This window comes from Sus scrofa, chromosome 13 (assembly GCF_054392235.1).
Source record: "Sus scrofa isolate SSC_HxYL_T2T_F1_AM1 chromosome 13, Sscrofa_HxYL_maternal_Yorkshire_Landrace_v2.0, whole genome shotgun sequence".
Classification (NCBI taxonomy): domain Eukaryota; kingdom Metazoa; phylum Chordata; class Mammalia; order Artiodactyla; family Suidae; genus Sus; species Sus scrofa.
The window spans coordinates 80,037,888-80,061,513 of NC_139395.1; the positions used below are offsets into that span (position 1 = coordinate 80,037,888).

General features: G+C 37.3%; 1 protein-coding gene across 6 annotated transcripts in view; it reads right to left on the reverse strand.

Moving 5' to 3' along the window:
* The window catches only part of RAD18 (RAD18 E3 ubiquitin protein ligase), a 106,134-nt gene that overhangs the window by 18,540 nt on the left and 63,968 nt on the right, over nucleotides 1-23,626 (reverse strand). For all 6 annotated transcript variants that reach the window (XR_014822316.1, XM_021068322.2, XM_021068321.2 and 3 more), the window contains 2 exon segments: nucleotides 22,163-22,300; nucleotides 18,276-18,450 (listed from right to left, as the gene is read on the reverse strand). Coding sequence is in view for 5 of the 6 variants with exons in the window: in XM_021068322.2 (XP_020923981.2) it covers nucleotides 18,276-18,450; nucleotides 22,163-22,300 (313 nt within the window). In the remaining variant the exon portion in view is untranslated.

A 23,626-nucleotide genomic window follows, 5' to 3' on the forward strand; every position in this document is an offset into this window, starting at 1 on the left:
CAAGTCTCAATATCCTCACCTGTAAAGTCAGGATAACAAAGCAAATAGTTCATAGGGATATTTTAAAGATTAATCGATATACTACATAGAAAGTTTAATATAGAGCTTGGCACACAATAAGTGTTCAATAAATGTTGCATCCATTTTCATAAACCAGATTTGGGTCTGAATTACTCAAATAACTGTCTCAGCACCATGCTTCAATTTGCCCTAGGAGAGCACATCACCATGTGCTCTGTTTTAATCTTTGATTTCTAGTGTTTCTATGACACCAGAGTGCAAATTCATCAAAACTTGTTATTTATCCAGCATGGCAGGTACATGGGGTACTGTGGGGTAAATAAAATGTGAACATCTGCTACAAAAATCCTGTGTATTAAAGATTACGTACAAATGGAATTTTTCTATTATCTAATAGGCACTCCCCACCAACCCCTTCCCCAAATTCCGTCTCATAAATGCAGCATTAATTTGAACATATCTGAGTATATCCAACTAAAAATAAAAAACCAAAAAAATAAAAACCTCTAAGGAAAGATCACTGGAGGACTGACAGACAGTATATAATGCCCACAGGACAACGGTACTTTAAAAAAATGCCACCAGCTCCCATGAATCCTTCCTCAGACCACTATTTCTAGTCATCTGTTCTGTATGGAGCTTATACATCAAGTATTTTAGCAGTTGGGTGACAATAATATATTAGAACAGTATACATCCTAGATTGAAAAAAAAAATCACTCGATGTGGGAAGTGACAATAATAAAAATTACCATTTTGTAAGCAACTACTTGTATAAATCATTGTGATCATTAGTTTATAAACATTAGCTTTAATTCATTTAAGAAACCTGGGCTTTACCCCTATTTGACAGGTCGACAAAGGCTCAGAGAAATAAAAGGGGAAAAGAGGGATGTTTTCATGCTCTCCACTAGATCTAGAAAAAAATAAAATGAAGAAAGCTTCACATTCAGATACAAGAAAAAAAAACAGCATCAGAAGAATTTACTTATCAAGTTATATGAGGAAATCTTAATAAGATGAAACCAAACCGTTAACTAAGTTTATGTTCAATTTGCAAAGAATTCACAATATATGATCATCTCATTTGCCTTTTAGAATCATCCAGGGAGAGCAGCCAGGCAAAAACACTATCATTCCATTTCATTAACAAGGAAACTGAAGCCCAGGGAAATTAATTCAATTCTCCACCATGTGCCAGGCAGCCTGCTAGAGGCACAGAGCCTTGGATGAGCTGATCAACACAGAAGACAAACAGTTGGGTACAGGGATCTGATAGCTGCATGTAAATGTTAAGGACTTGAGGTCATAGCACCTGAGGGGAAGACACCTTCTCCCAGAACAATGTCCATTCATCCAAAGGTCTGTAGACCTCATGTACCACCCAATTTAAGCACTTTAGAAAATGCAAAAGATACAGATAAACTATTCCACATTCCCACATTTTTTCTAGAAACTTTCAACAATCAAAATTCACCATCTGAAACAAGAGGAACCATTTAGTTTTCAGGTGTATGAAGTTGATAAATGTCCCCAGAAAAAAACAAAGGCTTGAGTGAAACACAAAACAGAAATGTATACTAGTATATTAGCAGAAAAAGATTTTGAGGCAACATTAAATCGATTCAATGACACATTCTTAACAGTCAAAAAAACAAATGTAATTGGTTAATTCCAAAAGCAATTAAGATTTTTTAATGGCCACACCCCTCATACACGGAAGTTCCTGGGCCAGGGATCTAATGGGAGCTGCAGGTGTGACATACGCCAGCCAGATCCGTTCAACTCCCCCATCCCACCATCAGGCTGGAGATCAAACTCGAGCTTCTGAAGCAACACAAGCTGCTGCAGATGAATTCTTAATCCACTGTGCCTCAGGAGGAACTCCAAGAAGATTTTTGAAAACAATGAAGTTATCACTGTGTTAGAGTAAGATACTTACACCTCAGGTTTAGTTACTTCGATAAAGTTTTCTTTAGATACTGTTTTCTCTCTCTTTCTCTCTCTTTTTTTCTTTATAGGGCCATACCTGAGGCATGTGGAGGTTCCCAGGCTAGGGGCCAAATGAGAGTTATAGCTGCCAGCCTATGCCACAGCCATAGCAATGCCAGATCCGAGCCACGTCTGTGACCTATACCACAGCTCATGGCAACACTGGAGCCTTAACTCACTGAGAGAGGCCAGGGAGTGAACCCGCAATCACATGATTCCTAGTCAGATTGTTTCTGCTGTGCCATGATGGGAACTCCCTAGATACTGTTTTCTCTTAATTTGACCAGAAACATAAGAGCTTATTTAGCAATTCTGCTAATAATCCCAATGTCCCCTATATTACAAAATCCCATTAATATATCTGTTTAACCTTAATACATTATCAAATTTCATTAACCAATTTATAATAATGACATTAATGAAGACAATGATGATTTCCAAAACTTTAAAGTACCTATCCTTTCATGCTTCAAGTAGATTAATATATTTACATGGTTCAAAACCAAAATGACAGAAGAAGATGTACAATGAGAAGCCTTACTTCCTCTCTCTCTCCAGCCAACCTGTCCCCCTTTGTCTCCAACATGCAATCTCTCATTAGTTTACTATTTATTTGTCTGGTGTTTCTTTACGCAAAACCAAACAATTATAAGTATACAACATTTCCTCCCCTTCTAAGACACAGAATGCATCCTTGCTGTTCTGAATTTTAGTCTTTTCACTTACAAACATATCCTGGAAACTCTCCCTATCAGTATGTGGAGACTGTTCTTTTTGAACAATCACATATTATCTCATGATGTGGATATACTAGCATTTAATCAATCAGTCCCCAACAACCAATATTCAGAGCAGTTTCTGGTCTTTTGTTATGATAAACAATGACTTGATGAATAACACCACATAGTCATTTTGTACATGTGTGTACCTATAAGATAAATTCATGAGAATAATGGGTAACAGGCCAAACAACAGTACTTGTGGTTATCTCCCCAGATTCCTCTCCTTAGGGACTGTATTACATAGCATTCTAACCAGTAATAAATGTTTCCCCATAGCCTTACTTCAGAGTCTATTAGCAACTGGTAAGATGTTCACCAGCCTAACAGATGAGAAATGGATTTAATTTGTATTTATCTCTGAGCAAACCATCTGTTGATGACTTCTGCCCATTTTTCTTTATGTTTGTGGGTCCTTTCCTTTTCAGTCTCTAGGAGCTCAAAAAGAATATCAAATCTTGAATGTTTTTGTTTTTTGGGTTTTTTTTGCTTTTTAGTGCCGCACCTGCTGCATATGGAAGTTCCAGGCTAGGGGTCCAATCAGAGTTGCAGCTGCCAGCCTATACCACAGCCACAGCAATGTGGGATCTGAGCCATGCCTGTGCCACAGTTCATGGCAATGTGGGATCCTTAACCCACTGAGCAAGGCCAGGGATTGAACCTGCATCCTCATGGATACTAGTTGGTTTGTTACCGCTGAGTCACAAAGGGAACTCCTTGAATGTTTTTAAAAAGGTTTTATTAAACCTCTGTAAGTAATAAGGAAATGTATTAGCATGTTTTTTTCATTGTCAAAAACATTTCTAAGTTATATCTGAAAGCTTTAAAGCTACATATTTGAAGTTCTTTTAGTTGGTGAGAAAGAATTCCAAAGCACACATCTGTTATATCTACCTTAATTTTAATTCTGACTGCCATTCAAATTAGATTTGTCTGATTCTTTCTAGTATCTGTAATCAATGCAAGAAGAAGGCTAGCGCCAATAATTACCTACCCTGAGCTATATATTAGAAGCTAAACATGCTGGAGTAAAAAATAAAAACAAAATCAACTATCTATTTAACTGACTTTATCTGCTGACTAATCTTATTTAAAATCCCTGATCACAAATCTCATGTGGGCAACTCTTACTACCAGGTGACCCTACAATATCTGGCATGTTTTGTCCGCAACTCTCAAAGACTCACACCTTCTCAAACTGCCTCCCTGCCACCTGGCCCCCACTCTCAGCTGATGAACCTGTCTTAACTACATTAGGAAGACAACAGCGACTTGCTGGGCATGCCTGGATCAGGCTCTCATACTAAGTGAAGTAAGTCCAGAGAGAGAAAGACAACTACCATATGACATTACTTCTATGTGAAATCTAATATACAGAGCAAGTGAACCTTTCCACAGGAAACAAACTCATGGACTTGGAGAATAGACTTGTGGTTGCCAAGCGGGAGGGAGTGGGATGGACTGGGAGTCTGGGGTTAACAGATGCAAACAATTGCATTTGGAGTGGATAAGGAATGAGATCCTATTGTATAGTACTGGGAACTATATCTAGTCACTTATGATGGAACATGATGGAGGATAATGTGAGAAAAAGGATGTATATATATATATATATGTGTGTGTGTGTGTGTGACTGGGTCACTTTGCTGTATAGTAGAAATTGACAGAACACTGTAAACCAATTATAATGGAAAAAATAAGAATCATTTGAAAAATAAAAATAAAGAAAAAAAGAAAAAAAAATTTCAACTTTATGCAAAGAGTTATTACCATGTCAGGCCAAGACAAACACCACAGTCATCGTATAAAAGCTGAGGTGACAATCAGACACTGCTACAAGCTATGACAATGAAAGTATGATGTGCTAAGTGTGGAACCTGGAAGGAACTGCCAATTTGTATAAGCATTTTAGATACATAAGTAATCATCCCTTAAGGGGAATTGTAAAATTCTCTCCTGACGCAGTAAACCAAAGGACACAAAGTAATTTTATAGAACTTTATATTGCAGCAATTCATGAATTTGGTAAAAACAGAAATATCTGCCACATAGTATTGACTCAGAATACTGAAAATCATGTATTTATGATAAAAACAAAACCAAAAAAAAAAACTACTATAAATAAGCCCATCATATTACTCAATGAAAATGCATAATTAAAAAAATGCCTAGGAGTTCCCGTCGTGGCGCAGTGGTTAACGAATCCGACTAGGAAACATGAGGTTGCGGGTTCGGTCCCTGCCCTTGCTCAGTGGGTTAACGATCCGGCGTTGCCGTGAGCTGTGGTGTAGGTTGCGGCTCGGATACTGCATTGCTGTGCCTCTGGCGTAGGCCGGTGGCTACAGCTCCGATTCAACCCCTAGCCTGGGAACCTCCATATGCCGCGGGAGCGGCCCAAGAAATAGCAACAACAACAACAACAACAACAAAAGACAAAAAGACAAAAAAAATAATAATAATAAAAAAAAATGCCTAAAAGGTGCCAACATCAAAGTATCTGAGTAGAAGAAAATGCTATTATTTAACAGCAGATATCTTTTGGAGAAAAGGATCACCATTCAAATCACCTTTACAAGTAAGTATTCACTAATAAAAACATGGTTAACTGAAGATGAGGCAAACTGTAAATTGTGTAAGTTTTCTCTTGCAACGTAAAGGCTGAGTAGGCTACATCCAATGAGGTGAAATCACTCTACCATGTAAAGATGTTAGCACTAGAAAGCAAATCCGAAAAAACAAATAAGAAAAACAAAGGAAAACAAAACAGAATTCTTTCTTCATGCTTCATATATGGATTAAATTTTAACAGAGTACAAAATAATGCATTTTATAGAATGCATTACTAAGGGCTTTATTACTTATTTACATGACTAAATGTAACATATAATATTAACTGAAAGAAAAAAAAAGAATAATTCAGTAACCAAATTTACTATAACCCAAGAACTGACCAATTTACCATCGAAGAAAATGTTTCAATGACTTCGGTTTTCCCAATATTTAACACATTCTTTGAATATCTTCATATCAAGATCCCTCTTTACTAATGTATTATAATTATTAACTAAAGTTCACATTTTGTTTTTCTTTTGTCTTTACCTAATGTGCCTTCTTTGTTCCAGGGTCCCATTCATGACACCACATTTAGTTGTCCTATCTCTTTAGGTGCCTCCAGACTGTGACACTTTCTGACTTTCCTTGCTTTTAAGTACCCTGACAGTTCTGAGGCATGCTGGTCAGGTTATTTTGCAGAATGACCCTCAACTGGAGTTGGTCTGATGTTTTTCTTACAATTTGACTGAGGTAATTGAATTCAGGGGAGGAAGTCCACAGAGGCAATGTGGTATTTAGTATATAGGTGATCTTTAGTTTGATAAAAGATTATTTCCAAAGGTGACCTCTTGCCACCAGAGTCTGCTCTGTCACCAGCATGGAAGGTTGGAAGTTGCAGGGAGCAGCTTCCACCCAAATGACTGATAGATACCTCTGCCTTTTGCCCCTTGGTTGGGAACTCCAGTGGGTATTTTAAATCACTCCCAGTGCCCAGGATGATTAAACTCCAGTTGCTCAGAGTATCCTCTGGTTTAATAACATACCGCTTAAATACTGTCTTCCCTTCCTGTCTTACTTCCCCACTCCCTACAGTGTGGTTCCTTCACTTTTCAAATTAACCACTTCCAGTCAAATCCTTCTCTGGTGGTTGGCTCCCAGGAAGCCCAACCATTTCAAGAACTACTTATTTACACTCTTCCAAGAATGTGAAGCGCAAGCTGGCCTGGCTATAAGCACTATCAGTCAGAGAACTTGGGCTCTGAGGTCAACTGGGTTCTTATCCTGGTACTGCCAGATACCATGTGTAGCCCCCCAGGCAGCTTATGGAAGTCCTTTGACCTGCCATGTCCACATCTCTAAAATGGGTCTGACTATGCACTCAGTGATGTAACACAACACTCCTAGCACTCAAACATCTGTAGAAACCACACTGCCTACACTAAAAAGATTTTACATCTACTGTTCCATCGATATAGCTTAACTATTTCAAAGACTCTTGTACAAGATAAAAGTTGTAAATAGCTTTACTGCTGAGTCCAGAAACTTCCTATGAAACCCATCAGCTTTTCTACAGAAAGCATCAAAGGACATATACCCAAGGACTCTGTGAGCCCCTCTTCTCAAAATCCTCTTCCTCTACTCATCAACTCACAACTATTAGATTTACCTGCTCCTAACCAAGACTCACACTGAAAGAACTCCCTGAAACAAAAATTGTAATCTCAACACGTCTCAACTTTGCCCCTGTGGCAGAGAGGCCACTTTGATGACAGAGGTAGCATTTCCTGTTACCTTGGAGAAGCAATCAACAGGCTGCTAGTGCCAGTGCTCCACATTCCTTGGATGACTGTCACAATGACACTTTTTCTAAGATTTCCCTATCATTCTCTAGTTTACTCAGAACTAATTTTCCAACAAAAGGTAATCAAGATTTCTTCATAGGTGTTGGTTTTTGGGGTTTTGCTCTCTTGCTCTTATGAAGTCTGGACAGATAGCTCTTTGAAAAATGACTGAAAAGTGATGAAAAGTTATACCAAAACATATCAGAGGCATGGCCAATAGTTAATAAGACTTTTTGTCAAAGTGACTGGTGTTCTGTGTCTGCGTCTGTGTTGGACTTGGCCTTAGAGAAGAGGTAATGGTTTTTCCAGGAACAGTGGAAAGTTAAAATGTGTTCATTCACAGATTATCTGACCCAGGTTCTTTTATGACCAACACTGACCATCTGCAAGAAGGTTTGTGTAGGTTACAGGTTACCAAGCAGTGAAACTGGCTGGTCTTTGTGATACTCTGAGAACACTGAAATCGCCATTCCCACTTCATGAGCCCACGCTCTCTAACACCAAAACCAAGACATAACTATGTTAAGTTGGTCCCGAACAGACTGACTGAAATGAATACGGTTTCAGAGACTGAAAATCATATTCACCATCCCAGCAGACCCCTGGCTACTACAGTTTTTAGTCAATAAATCGTAAGTACAAATCTTTCCTTTAGAAAAATCTTCTGGTACAAACAACCTTCTTTGATTACGGACAAGTACTCTTTTCAAAATTTTTAAAATTTTAATAATTTCAAACATACCCCCCAAAATCACTCTTAGGCCCTTCATCCAGATTTTGCAACTCCTAACATTTTCCCACATTTGCTCTCTTATTCTGTGTGTGTGTGTATTCACACAAAAATATGTTACTTTTTTAACCACTAAGAATAAGTTGCAGCCACCACGTCCCTTTAACCGTTCAGTGTGCATTTCTTAAGAACAAGGACATTCACTTACACAATAAAATGGTCAACATCATAAAACTGAATATTGACATAATATCTCATCTATTAACTTATTCATATTTTGCTAGTTATATTAAAAAGTCTCTTTTTAACTTACATTGCCTAGAACTAAAGCGCATAAATATTTTTAAAAAATAATGATCTAAAGGTTCTTCTCAAGAACAGCATGACAATTATTCATCTCTACATGAAGATAAAGCTTCCTCTCTAGAGTCATAATCCAAAGCATCTTCTCTAATAATTTACCACTCAATAAAAATGCAGTTTTCTCTGCTTGCCAAAAATCAAGGAACAAAAGCTCTTTCTTCTTGATTAAGAAGAACAATAAGTTAATTTATAGAAACTTGGACAAGTCTCTTGAACTCCCGGAAATCATCTAGAAGGTGTACAAAAATACAAAATTCTTATCAATTTTTTTATCACAGGCAAGAAAGAATCAATACAACATTAATAATTTAAACTCTAAAAGAAGTACTTATTTAAGAGTTAAGAATCAAATTATCAAAAAACAATTTCATCCTAATAATTACTTGGATTGGATATCCCTATTGGATCTTAAAGTAAGATTATTATTAGTTTTCAGCCTGGCAAATTACATAAGCTTAAATACTGCTCTAACACTAAACCAACAGTGTTATTCAACAGTATAATAGTAAGACCTATAGTCTGTACCACAGTATGACTGCATGAGTTAAAAAACAATTCACAATGTATTTACATTCACATTAGACTTAAAACTGCATTACTTGCCTTTTAAAAAGATGGGGGGGAGCACAAAAAATTACAAAATAGTATGATCCTTCTGTCTTAAAAATGTTCCTCTGTCAATCCATGCATACATACTGCTATCCTTAGAAAGATGTACATATGAAAATGTTAACACAAAGTTATTTCTGGCTGCGAAAGTTACAGAATTTTATTTTTTGCTTACCTAAATGTTCTGTTTTTTTCACAATAAACATGCATAACATCTAAATTAAAAGTATTCAAGGAGTTCCCGTCGTGGCGCAGTGGTTAACAAATCCGACTAGGAACCATGAGGTTGCGGGTTCGGTCCCTGCCCTTGCTCAGTGGGTTAACAACCCGGCGTTGCCGCGAGCTGTGGTGTAGGTCGCAGACGCGGCTCGGATCCTGCGTTGCTGTGGCTCTGACGTAGGCTGGCGGCTATATCTCTGATTCGACCCCTAGCCTGGGGACCTCCATATGCCACAGGAGTGGCCCAAAGAAATGTCAAAAAGACCGAAAAAAGAAAAAAAAAAAAAAAGTACTCAAAGTTTAGGGCTTTACAGTGAAAACAATAAAACTATCATAAAAAAATGGTAACATTCTTGTAAACAATGAAAGAGAAAAAGATAGGCACACTTCAATATACAGGGAATAAGTATAATTCTAAAAGACTGATTCACAATCTGCAATGGACAAATAGCAAGAGAGCACAGACAATTCACCAACTATTACACTTGTCAAAAATAACATGATCACAGAATCTTGGGGTGAGAAAAGATCTGAACAAAGTCACTGAGTGCAATGCTCCACCTCCCCTCCATCTGATGCCTGAATATTACAGAAAATAAAAGCTGGACCAGACAAAGACCACTTATCTCAGAAAAGCTCTGATTTTACTAAAGGCATTTGGTTGTGATGGCTCCCTTCTCACTTTGAATTCTTTTCCTGATTTCTGTGGTGTTAATTACCCTAATCAACTGGATATCTCTTGACTATTTAGGTTTTGGAGTCACTAAAAAACACTGGCACTAACCAATGGATCACCATACTTTGTGACAATCTGCTACCAGTTTACCACCAACTTTCTGAGTATTATGATCTGCTTTATGAGTTTCCAATTAGGTGATGAAATTATGCTTAAAGTGACTCAGGGACCTTATTCATATTCAGATACTACGTTTCAAAAATCTAAGACAACACTGATGGCAAGATGAACCTTTTCTTTACCCCCCATTTTTGGTCACCACACACTATATGAAGTTCCAGGGGCAGAGATCAGATCCAAGCTGCAGTTGTGGCCTACACTGCAGATATGGCAATGCTGGATCCTTTAACCCACTGTGCTGGGCTGGGGATCAAACCTGTGTCCCAGCACTGAAGAGAAGCCACTGATCCCATTGTGCCTAAGCGAGAACTCCTGAACCACTGTTTTTTTTTTATCTTCAGAAAAAATGAATTTACAAACAAATGGACAGAATCAATCCAAAACAAAGAACAGAGGTTAAAATTCTGTGCTCCAACCCTCCATTACAAGAGCAGTTAAAAAATCTATTCCTCACTTTTCAAGCTCTAACCCCCTCTGAACCATTACAAAAACAGCTGTGCAGTTTCCCTGCAGCCACAGTTTTCTGGTCAGAGTTATTGTCTCCTGGCAGAGCCAGATTTAAGTTCAGGAATATTGGAATCCAAAGCCCTGTGCTATCAACCACTGCACCTGGGTCCTCTAATCCCTTGGTCCTCAGCTTCTGCAAAGATCAGTGGAGCTCATTTCCACTGTCTGAACCATTATTTTTAATTTTTACATACCCAGAGAGTTCTTTTAAACATATATAGAGATAGGTTTTTACCTTATACCACTGTTGTGCATATACATTGAAAAAAAAATCTGAAATAAATCAAAGTACTCCTAAAACATCATCAGATTCAGAGCCCCATTCTTCTTCATTGTGTTCTGATTCACTATCTATGTTATCTGAGTTTTCCTGCACAAAGTCATCCTCTGTACCACTGAGAGCACTAGAGATAAAGCATTTCTGAAAACTGACAACTGTCTCTAGGAATTTCATCTAAGGCACTGACACCCATTCTGCAAACAGAGCTCATGATTTTGTTTTCCTTCCTCAATCACATCACATGTGATTGGAAGAGAAGCAGTTTCTGTTCGAAGACAGGAAGAAATGTCTGACAAATTGATATTCTAGACCTGAACTTTAGTCTTTTACAATAGATGAATCAGTCAGGCTGTTACTATTTTGAAATTTTTTCCATCTATTCCAAGAGATCTGACCATTTTTCCTGCCTTCAGCAGGTCATGTGACAAACAAGCAATCCTTTGCACACAGCTCACTCACAAAACCTAAAAAGTTTTCAGATACTCACATGGGCTATCTTAAGGCCCTGTAAATCACTCAACTGTCTTGCAAGAAAACACAGAACTGCAATCATTCATCCAACAGTGAACACTACCTCACTAACATCAAACTTATACTCTGCTGTACTTTCTGTTACTTTCTTTACACATGATAACTTTTTTCTCATTATTTTGTTGAAGACGTTTAAAATGACAAACCAATGTAAAGTTAAAAATACATGTAACTCGGAGTTCCTGTCATGGCTCGAAGGTTAAAGAACCTGACTAGTAACCATGAGGATGTGGGTTTGATCCCTGGCCTCGCTCAGTGGGTTAAGGATCTGGCATTGCCATGAGCTGTGGTGACACAGCTTGGATCCCACGTTGCTGTGGCTATGGCATAGTCCAGTGGCTACAGATCCTATTGGACCCCTAGCCTGGAAATCTCCATATGTCACGGGTGCAGCCTTAGAAAAAAAAAGACAAAAAGACAAAAGACAAAAAACAAAAACATGTAACTCAACTGAAATTCATACACTTGCAAGTATATCACAACATCAACCTGGCTGGCATCAACTATAAGAAACTCTGATTATAGTACACATCACAATTTCAGACATTAAAATATAAAACAGAAAATGTACACCTTAGAATCAATAAATTCTTTACTTAATAAAGGTGTTGCCCACTTCAGATCTAGGGACACATACAGACAGAAAGTGAGGGCACAGAAGAAGGTATTACATGAAAATGAAAATCAAAAGAAAGCTGGAGTAGCAATACTCATATCAGACAAGACAGACTTTAAAATAGAGATAGTTACAAGAGACAAAGAAGGACACTACCCAATGATCAAGGGATCAATTCAAGAAAAAGCTATAACAATTGTAAATATATGCACCCAACATAGGAGCACCATAATATATAAAGCAAATGCTAACAGCCATGAAAGGAGAAATCAACAGTAACACAATAATAATGGAAGACTTTAACATCCCACTTACATCAATGGACAGATCAGACAGAAAATCAGTAAGGAAACACAGGTCTTAAATGACAAATTAGACCAGAGAGATTTAATTGATATTTTATAGAACACTACATTGAAAAGCAGTAGAATACACTTTCTTCTTAAGGGCACACAGAACATTCTCTAGGATAGATCACATTATGGGCCCATAATCAAGCCTCAGTAAATTTTAAAAAAATTGAAATGACATCAAGCATCTTTTCTGACCACAACGCTATGAGACTAGAAACCAACTACAAGGGAAAAACAAACAAACAAACAAACAAACAAAAAAAACAGCAAAACCCACAAACACCTGGAATCTAAACAATATGCTACTAAACAAACCAATGGATCACTGAAAAAATCAAAGAGGAAATCAAAAAATACTTAGGGACAAATGAAAATGAAGATACAACAATCCAAAACCTATGGGATACAGCAAAGGCAGTTCCGAGAAGGAAGTTTAGAGCAATACATTCTTTTCTCAGGAAACAACAAAATTTCAAATAAACAACCTAACACCTAAAGCAACTAGAGAAGGAGGAAAAGACAAACCCCAAAGTTAGTCAAAGCAAAGAAACCATAAATATGAAAGCAGAAAAAAATGAAAGAGACAAAGAAAACAACAGAGAAGATCAATGAAACCAAAAGATGGCTCTTCAAAACAATCAATAAAATTGATAAACCTTTAGCCAGACTCATCAAGAAAAATAGGAAGAGGAATAAAAATAAAATACCGAGGAAAAAACCAACCTAAAGAGATAAAAGACCTGTTCTCCGAAAACTCTAAGACACTAATGAAAAGAAATTAAAGATGACATAAACAAATGTAAAGATATACCATGGTCTTGAACTGAAAGAACCAGTATTGCCAAAATGACTACACTACCCAAGGCAATCTACAGATTTAATGCAATCCCTATCAAGTTATCAATGACGTTCTTCACAGAACCTGAACAAAATATTTTAAAATTTGTACAGAGGGGATCCTGTCATGGCACAGCAGAAATGAATCCAAGTAGGAACCATGAGGTTGCAGGTTCGATCCCTGGCCTTGCTCAGTGGGTTAAGGATCTGGCGTTGCTGTGAGCTGTGGTGTAGGTCACAGACATAGCTTGGATCCGGCATTGCTGTGGCTGTGGCATAGGCCAGCAGCTGTAGCTCCAATTCAACCCCCTAGCCTGGGAACTGCCATATGCTGCAGGTGTGGACCTAAAAAGTAAAAAATACAATACAATACAACACGGCACAATTTGTACGGAAACACAAAAGACCCTGAATAGCTAAAGCGATACTGAAAAAGAAAAATGGAACTGTAGGAATCAGGCTCCCTGGCTTCATCTATAATACAAAGCTACAGTAATCAAAAGAGTATGGTACTGACACAAAAACAAATACAGACCAGTGGAACAGGACAGTAAACCCAGAAATAAACCTAAGCACCTATGGTCAACTAATCTATGACAAAGGAGGTAAGAACATACAGTAAAGGAAAGATAGTCTCTTCAATGAGCAGAGCTGGGAAAACCAGGCAGCTACATGTAAAAGATGAAATTAGGACATTCTCTGACAACATACACAAAAATAAACTCAAAATGGATTAAGGACCTAAACATTAGGCTGAATACTATAAAAATCCTGGAGGGAAACATAAGCAGAACACTCTGTGACATCAGTCACAATAATACCTTGTTTGATCCACCTCCTAGAATAATAAACAAAACAAAAAAACCAATGGAACCTATTCAAACTTAGAAGTTTTTACAGAGCAAAGAAAACCATTAAAAAACAAACAAAAACCCAGAGAATGAAAGACAATTTTTACAAGTGAAGTAACCTACAAGGGATTAATCTCCAAAATATACAAATATCTCATGGAACTTTATATCAAAAAAATAAACAAATAAATAAACAATGCAGTCAAAAAAGGGGCAGAAGATCTAAACAGACATTTCTCCAAGGAAGATACATACAGATGGCAAAAAAAAAAAAAAAAAAGAAAAGAAAAGAAAAGAAAAGAAAAGAAAAAATATTCAACATCACCAATTATTAGAGGAATTCAAGTCAAAACTACAATGAGGTATCACCTCACACCAGTCAGAGAGACCATCATTAATAAGTCTACAAATAATAAATGTTGAAGAGGGTGTGGAGAAAAGGGAACCCCCGCCCCACACAGTTGGTAGGAATATAAATTGGTGCAACCACTATGGAAGACAATGTGGAGGTTTCTTAAAAAACCCGCCATTCTACTCTTAGAAATATATCCCATAAAAATTCATATATATGTTCATCAAAGACATTTACAATAATTTTGAGTGACAGAAGCCAGATATACAGGGATGAATACTACTATTTACACAAAATTGGAAAACGAAGAACTATGGTGTCGATAGTCAAGAGGAGAGAGGGGGTAGTAGCTGGGAGGAGTACAAAGGGGGTAATGTTCTATTTCCCTGGGTGGGTAGTTAAATATGTGTATTCACTTTGTAATAATTTTTCCTCAAATTGGTTTTGTGTGTTTTTTTCTGTATGTGAGTGATGTTTTAATAAAAAGATTTTAAAATAAAGCCACCCCCCCCAAATATAGAACTACCATATGATCCAGCTATCTTACTCCTGGGCATCTTTTCCAAAGAAAACTCTAATTCAAAAAGTGACATGCACCCCAATGTTCACTGCTGCACTATTTACAATAGCCAAGACATAAAAGCAACCTAAAGTCCATCAACAGAGTAGTGGATAAGGAAGATGTGGCACACACAATGGAATATTATTCAGCCATAAAAAGAATGAAATAATGCCATTTGCAGCAACATGGATAGACCCTGAGATTATCATACTCAGTGAAGTCAGTCAGACAGAGAAAGACAAATATCATTTGATATCAATTAAATGTGAAATGTAATAAAATGATACAAATGGACTTTTATATTTATTAAAAACAAACTCAAACATTTCAAAACCAATCTTATGGTTACAATAGGTTAAACTGTTGGGGAAGGAAGGAATTGGGAAGGTGGGAATAACAAACACACACTGCTCTGTAAAATATATGATTAATAAGAACCTACCATATAGCACAGGAAAACCACTCAATAGTTTGTAATAAACTATATGGGGAAAAAAGAATGGATTTATTTATATGTATAACTGATTCACTTTGCTGTACACTTAAAACTAATACAAAATTGAAAGTCAACTATATGCCCATAAAATTTAAAAAAATAAAAATAAAAAAGATCTTGTAGTGTCCCTAGGAAGGACATTTTTTAATAAAAAATGCATGATAGACTCAATTCTTAAGGACTTTTATGAGTAATAATAGGAGTGACAAAGATAGTCAAATAACTATAGTACAAGGTAAGATTTAATTTAGATAAACTGTTAAGGATTTCAGATTCACTGCTATAGGAATTAAGAGAGGACACTGAAATTACTTCCTGCATAGTGGGAAGAATAAAAGAAGTCAGAAATTGGATGAAGGGCTAAGAAAAAGAGGGCTATCCAAGAGCAAACTTAAGGCATGACTGATGGAGCAACGTCTTAGAGGAGGTGGATGAATCTGTCTAAAGAAAGAATATGTCTTTAGAAATGTCTTAAGAAACCTATCTTTCTCTTACAAGTAACAGGAAAGCAGAAGCCAGAAATTCTAAGAAACTTTAAAATGGAAAGATCTGGCAACATGTCAGATTCACTGCCTTGGTGAACTGGGAGACAAGGTGTTCAAAGTGAGGAAACAGACACAAAGCAACAAGGTTGGAACAGGTGCCAGGGAAGCACAACAGGGAGTAAATGAGAAGACTGTGCCTAGGGGTGAGTGGCCAGCTGATGCCAAACTAAACACATGTGAACAGAACAAATTTGGGCAGGTTCGCAACTTTCTAAAGTGCCAAAAAGTGAAAAAAAAATAAATTTGGGGTTTTAATCTATGATACAGCTTAAGAATTAGAATTAAGGCACAAAGGACTATGAAAGCATTCTTGCAATATCCAGTCCTAGAGTTCCAACTTTTGCAGTATTTTTGGAGAAAATTCAACTGATTTGGTCTTTATAAAACTAGAAGAATAATCACACACACTCACACACACCACAGGGGGTGGGGGGCACCCATGGCATGCAGAAGTTCCCAGGCCAGGGATCAAACCCATGCCACAGCAATGACCAGAGCCACAGCAATGACAACACTGGATCCTTAAGCCACTGAGCCACTGGGAACTCCAATGATCATAAATCTATAAAAGACTCTTACATCTACTATCTCATTTCGTCTTCCCAACAGATCTGAGATAGAAGATATTTATAAACGCTTTCCATAGTCATGGAAACAGACTTCAAAAGACTGACTCCCAAATCACCCAGCAGATCCTATGCTGATGGTAGTTCAACTCTGGGAACACATTAAAAATCAGTGAGTTGTAACTTGAGTTAACTGTATGATATGTAAATTACATCTCAATAAAGCTGTTAAAAATTTGCAATTAGCAGGTAGTTCCACTGGTCATGGGTATATATGTGTGTGTGTGTGTGTGTGTGTGTGTGTGTGTGTGTGTACATATGTGTAGACATATACATATATACGTGCATGACTAATTAAAATGTGGAAGAATATTAGAGCTTACTTAAAAAAAATTAAATGGTTTAATAATCCTCTCACAGTCCAGGGACGCCAATCAGTCTCTCTGAGGCCAAGACTTCCAACAATCGCATGCGATTTCCCACACTCTGGTCACCAGATAAATATACACCTGGCTGCTATGTGTTCTCCTTTTCACTTTCTGCCATTTCCCCCAACTCCAACTTCATAAAAATGTCCCACTCCATCTACTCCTGCAACTGTGACTATGCTTAAAAAGCTTGCTCTTATTTCCCTGGTCTCTGTTTTTCCTTCATTTTTACCCTGTTTTCCTGTTAAGTTTTGTTTAAACTTGGAGGAAAGGCCTGATCATTCATAGAGAAACTGCAGCAGTGTCAGGCTCTTGGAGAAACCCAGGCTAACCAAGTGTTTTTCCTTTACCCAACTTGATACAATGTTTCTGACCTTGATAGTGTTAGGGACAAAGTAAGAAGATTTCTGTTTCCTAATACTTGATCCTGGATAATTTGAAGATGTTTCCCAAGAACCTTAGGAAGCAGAGGATCCTTAGGTATATTCTTCTTAAAAAAAAACTTTGTTAATTTGATGTTTTAGATTAGATATCATCTATCATTCTAGGGTACTGTTAACAAATTTTAAATCAACAAATGCCAAAGATTAAACAATTTCCACGACACGTTCATATGCCGCTGTTAGCATTTTAAATTGGTATGATTTCACTCAGAAGGTAACAACACCACCAACTATGGTCAAATGATGTTAAGCATAAGGAAACAATTCATTAGAAACAAAAGGCTCTCTGTAGGGAGAGCTTTACCACAGCTTTAGGTGTAAAGTAGAACACTGGGACAAATGTAGAAATCCAACAGAAATTGAAGAATCTAGCCAATGATGGTACAGAAACCCAGGGGAATACTGCACCCACTAAAAAAAGTAATAAAGATGAGGTTGAAACAAGGTAACATTTACCACATAAAGTGAATCTTCAGAACTCAAAATGGTAACTATAATGCAACTGTCATCTTTCAAAACACATCATCTTCTTAAATGGCTTTTAAAAAATAATTTGGAAAAATGACTCATCTCCAAATCCCCTATTTTTAAAGCTTCCCCATCCATTCTTTTTGCTTAAGTGATTTGTTCTTTTTTATTCTGGCCATCTCTATTTTATCTCTTTCACTCATTCCCCTGATAAAAATTTCACTGCCAATGGTGTTCTTTTCTAACTCTAGGAAAAACATCTATATAAAGGCTACAAAGCAGAAAACAAAGGCCCCCCTGAGGCTGCTGTGCATACTCTCCACACCCTGCCAGGCTCCCTTGTGAACCCTAGGAAGCAGCAGGAGATGGTGGAAGGAGATGAGGAAGGGCACCGAGCCTCAGGGCTGTCTTCCAGTTGTTTCTGCCTATCTTAGTGTGCACAGGAAACAGAAATCTAAACTACGACAATTTTCTTACCTATTGCATGAATCTGATTCTGATGAAGAAAGAGCTTCTTCTTGAAAATCAGTACAACTGGAAGAATCATCTGGTCTATCAGGCTCTAACTTCCCTGGGGAGTCCAGCATTAATTGAGGGAGGTGCTTTGTTACCAAGGGCGTATCTGACAATTTCATTTTATTATCTTCCGGTCCTAAAAAGAGGAAAAAGAAATGAAATGGAAGAAAAAATGAAAAAAGAAGCATTTAGGAGTACCTTAAAATTTATGACCTCGGCGTGTTTATTACTTCCACATTTAATACTGCTATTCATAATTGGTAAAATAGAAGTTTATGCAATATTGATTATATTGATATAATCTAGCGATAGCCAGAGAATAAGAATTAACATTCAATGGTGCCACCTAATTACATAATATATATTATACTGTTCACCCTGTGACATTCCAGATTACTTAATTAATTTATTCTGGCAGGGGGCAATAGTGTATTTTTTTAATTGAGGCATAACTGACATATGACATCATATTAGTTTCAAATGTACAACCTAATGATTCAATATTTGTGTATACTGTGAAACGATCACTACAAAAAGTCCATCTAACATCCATAACTGTACATAGTTACAAAAATATTTTTTCTTTTTTTCTTGTGATGAGGACTTTTAAGACCTACTCCTAGCAACTTTCAAATTTGCAGTACAGTATTAGTCAATTTAAAGCAAAATATTCCTTAAAACCTGGAGTAAGGAGAACCTCGTAATTCTAATGAGGCTTCCGTTTAGAGAATGACTAAACAATGTCTATAAATTTCACAGACCAGAGAACAGTGATAAATACAAGCATTAAAAAAAAGGATTAAAGATTCAATTAATAAGAGAACCACAATATTTGTCATTGTGGCAAATGAATCTGCGTGGCAGTGAATCTATCAACACTTTTCTGAATCTGCTGCATATAATCATAAACAATATTTGTTTGATCCAATACACATCACATTTCCACACATCCCTTGTCATATTCTCAATTTCTGAGGTCTCTTATTGCAGATAATGAAGGTCCAGGAAAGCCGGAGGGATGCAGACAGTGTTTGCAAGAATATTCGACATGTGGCTATGACCAAATATCTGCCAATCCAAGCACATAGGAGAAAATTGGTGCAGGATCCTTCAGCGTCCAGGCCTCTCCTCCTGGGGTATCTCAGAGCTCTGCTGGGATTTTAGCTGTTCTCTCTTTATGATTCAAGGACTGTGTGAGTTCTTGACTATAGGCCACATGTGCTACTAGAATAGAATCCCTCTGCTCACAGAAAAGCAGAGCTTTCACAGATCACTCACACACTTCTGGAGGCCAGTGACCTTTATCAAATACCTCTTGTTATAAAGAGAAAATTATGGGAAGAGAATAAGACAAATTGTTGAAAAAACAAAAAACACCTTTCAACTCCATACAGTCAAGATTTTTCCAGAAATAATTATAAGTATTTGTTACACTCAAGAACAGCATGCATCACATAAGAGTATAACTTCTAAAAATAAGCTCCTGATGTTGTCTGGCTTTTAATAAGCCTGATCATTACCAAAACAAAACTGTACCCTCTAATGTTCATCTGGGAAAGGCAGAGAAGCAACTAAGAGGACAATCCAGGTCATCTGGGACCCTCTCTTGTAAATGGACACCAAGAACTGGGTTAAGAGGAATCACTCACCCAGGAAACTCAGCTGGGAGAATGCAATCAAGCTGGCAAACCGGGGAGAAGGAATTCAGTATAAGAGCATCTTTTATTTTTGCATCTGATTTATATTCTTCTCTTATTTCTTCCCCTCTTATAAAAGCTTCTACAGGACAAATTCCCTCTTGGGCGCAAATATCATTCAACAATTGTGGGCAGTGAAAGTTAGTTATACTGGAGTTCCTGTCGTGGCTCAGTGGTTAACGAATCCGACAAGGAACCATGAGGTTGCGGGTTCGATCCCTGGCCTTGCCCAGTGGGTTAAGGATCTGGCATTGCCGTGAGCTGTGGTGTAGGTTGCAGAAGCGGCTCGGATCCCGTGTTGCTGTGGCTCTGGTGTAGGCCAGCGGCTAAAGCTCCAATTGGAGCCCTGGCCTGGGAACCTCCATATGTCGCAGGAGCGGCCCTAGAAATGGCAAAAAGACAAAAAAAAAAAAAAAAAAAAAAGAAAGAAAGTTAGTTATCCTTTACATCTGTCCATGGCTTTCAGGACAGAATTCCAAATAGAGTCGAAAACATGAGGCCCCAACATCAAACCTCCCCAAAGACATGCAACACAATCAGATGATTTTGTTCTACTTAAGAGGACATGTATCTTGCTCACTTATATTGGAATTTTAATGAGCAAGTTTATTATAAAGAGCAAAAAAAAAAAAAAAAAAAAAAAAAAAAAAAAAAACTACATTGGTTGTATGGTGCTACACAAAGCTCAACGTTTCAGTCTGTGCCACTCTGTCTACCTCTCTCATACCCTCCACCTCTCCCAGACATGTGCTTTCAATGCATAACAATCTACCAGCAAAATTCATCTCCGAACCCCAGAGGGAGCAATATTTATGTGCACAAACACAGAGAATACACAATCCGAGTACAAGCATTCAATCATTTTCAAAAGAGATTCAACCAATAAACAAAAATGTTCTCCTAACTCGAGATATTAAGCAGCATTTTCTCAAGAGTTAAACTACTCTCCAACAACATTCTTTAATAACTACATGAACAAATTTAAGTTGTTCATAAAGACCATGAGGTATATATATAACACATTAGAGAAGAATGGATAAACAAAATGTATGATTTCAGTTATATCAGGTACCTAGAATAAGCAAATTCATAGACAAAGAAGTAGACCACAAATTACCAAGGGCTGGCAGAGAAACTGGAGGGAAAGTTATTATTTAATGGGTACAGAGTTTTTGCTGGAGATGATAAAAAAGTCTTGGGTGTAGATAGTGGTGACAGTGACACAACATTGTGAATGTATTTAATGCCAATGAATTGTATGTGTATGGATGGCTAAAATGATAAATATTACATAATGTGTATTTTTACCACAATGAAGAGAAAATAGTAAAGAAATTTCTTGTGCACTTTCCTCCAATATGACTGTTTTGTTCATGAGGGTCAAAGCCCTAGTAGCAACAAAAATACAATTTCTTTTTTTTTTTTTTTTTTTTTTTTTGGCTTTTTTTGTTGTTGTTGTTGTTGTTGCTATTTCTTGGGCCGCTCCCGCGGCATATGGAGGTTCCCAGGCTAGGGGTCGAATCGGAGCTGTAGCCACCGGCCTACACCAGAGCCACAGCAACTCGGAATCCGAGCTGCGTCTGCAGCCTACACCACAGCTCACAGCAACACCGGATCGTTAACCCACTGAGCAAGGGCAGGGATCGAACCCGCAACCTCATGGTTCCTAGTCGGATTCGTTAACCACTGCGCCACGACGGGAACTCCAATTTCATATTTTAAAATGGGTTGAAATTAAGGAATGTGCTACATATTAGCTCTAATGCTAATATATTAGCAGAATATTCCATCCAAAGTAAATACCAGTGACTTATAATAAAAATAACTTAGTCTCTTTGAGGATATCTAAGGACCTACAGCAATGAATCCTACACCTAGAAAACATCCTCAGGCTTAAACAATAGGAAACTTTTGATTTATCATTAATGGAAAGGAAGACAGACTTCAGAAACTGTGACTTCAGGACATCTTCCAATCATTTTTCCCAGAGTAACAAACATAGTGTATATCCAACAACTGCTGTGTCTAAAAATACTTTTTCCCATTTCAAATACCTAAGAAGTCCAAAGTAAATTTCCTTGGTTTCATTTTCTCTTTATATTAAAAACAGTAAAATTCAATGTATTTCTGTTTTTAACTAAAGTCTCTTACCCACGCATACAGATAAGAGGTCTTTTGTAGATTCATCATCTTTTTTCGTTACTTTTTTTTTTGACATTCCAACGGCTTTCTCGTATCCTTTTTTGGCCTGATCTACCAGAAGCTGAAATTCATTTTGATGTTTTTTACCTGAAAGTCAAAAGATCTTCTCAGTAAATCAAGGACTATAAAAGTTACAAGTCTAATACTGACAAACTAGACATCAAACAGCACACAAACTTGCTCAAGAACAGCATCCTTGGGACTCATTTCAATAAATTTAAAAGAGCTGGGGGGCCATGGAAGGTTTCTTTTATATCTTCTCCCTTCCTCCAAATTGGAAACATGACGTTCCTAGTTTGCAACTACACATTTCTTCCCAAACCCCATACTTTTTTAAAAAGGCTTTTGATAGAGCATGAAAGATGCTGTTTACTTAAATTTATGCAAAAGACACCCTTCTAACTTCCAAGACACAACAAAATACTAAGAGGAAGAATATTAACTGAGAATAAAAGCAGAAGCTTGAGGGAAGCTGATAAAAACAAAGGATATCCTTTTCAATTCCCCCCTTTTCCTTCACATTTCTTGCCTATTTCCCATCAGAACCCCTTTAACAATCTAAGATCCTTATCACTACTAAACCACCTTATTTTAGGATGTTATAATTAACCAATCAATTTACTACTATTTTAACATCTCTGAAGATAATTTAAGCCTGACCTCCAGGTCACTGTTATTAATTTAATGTACATTAATATACTAATCGTTACAGCATGGGCTTCAGGACATCTATTTGTGATTCTTTCTTTTTTTGGCCATGCTGGTGGCATGTGAAAGTTCTGAGGCCAGGAATCGAACCCACACCACAGCAGCAACCTGAGATGCTGCAGTGACAAAGCCAGATCCTTAACCCGCTGCACCATAAGGGAACTCTTATCTATTCATGATTCTGAACCATGCTTCAAATAGCTACAGTTGAACTTATTTACCTTAAACACTGAAGTCATGGTCCAGAATGATGCTGTAAATCGTGTAAAAATACACTTGAGAAAGATTCATACTGCAAATAGTTACAACAAGATTTTGAGACTATTTTCATCATGTTGAGACACCATTTTCCCTTTAATGCAATTACCATGAATTGGTCAATATACCATGAATATTGGTTTAGAGAATCTGTGCTTCAGTTAAAAACTATGCATTTTCTAGACCTCCCCTCCAGGATTCCAGTCATTCACTGCCTTTGAGTTGTATTACAGCTCTGTAAATTGTAGATAACTGATGGCAATGGAAAATAATTCTTGCCTATAGTCAAGTAGAATCCTGTCTGGTGATGGTTCAACTGACTTTCCTCCCTACTGTGAAAGAAGCCAGTTTTCCCTCATTTGCATATTCCTTTTAACACTCCTGACCTATACATGTGACTGTTCTTCAGGCATTAGGGAGAGACTGCTCCAAATTCCAATATATTAC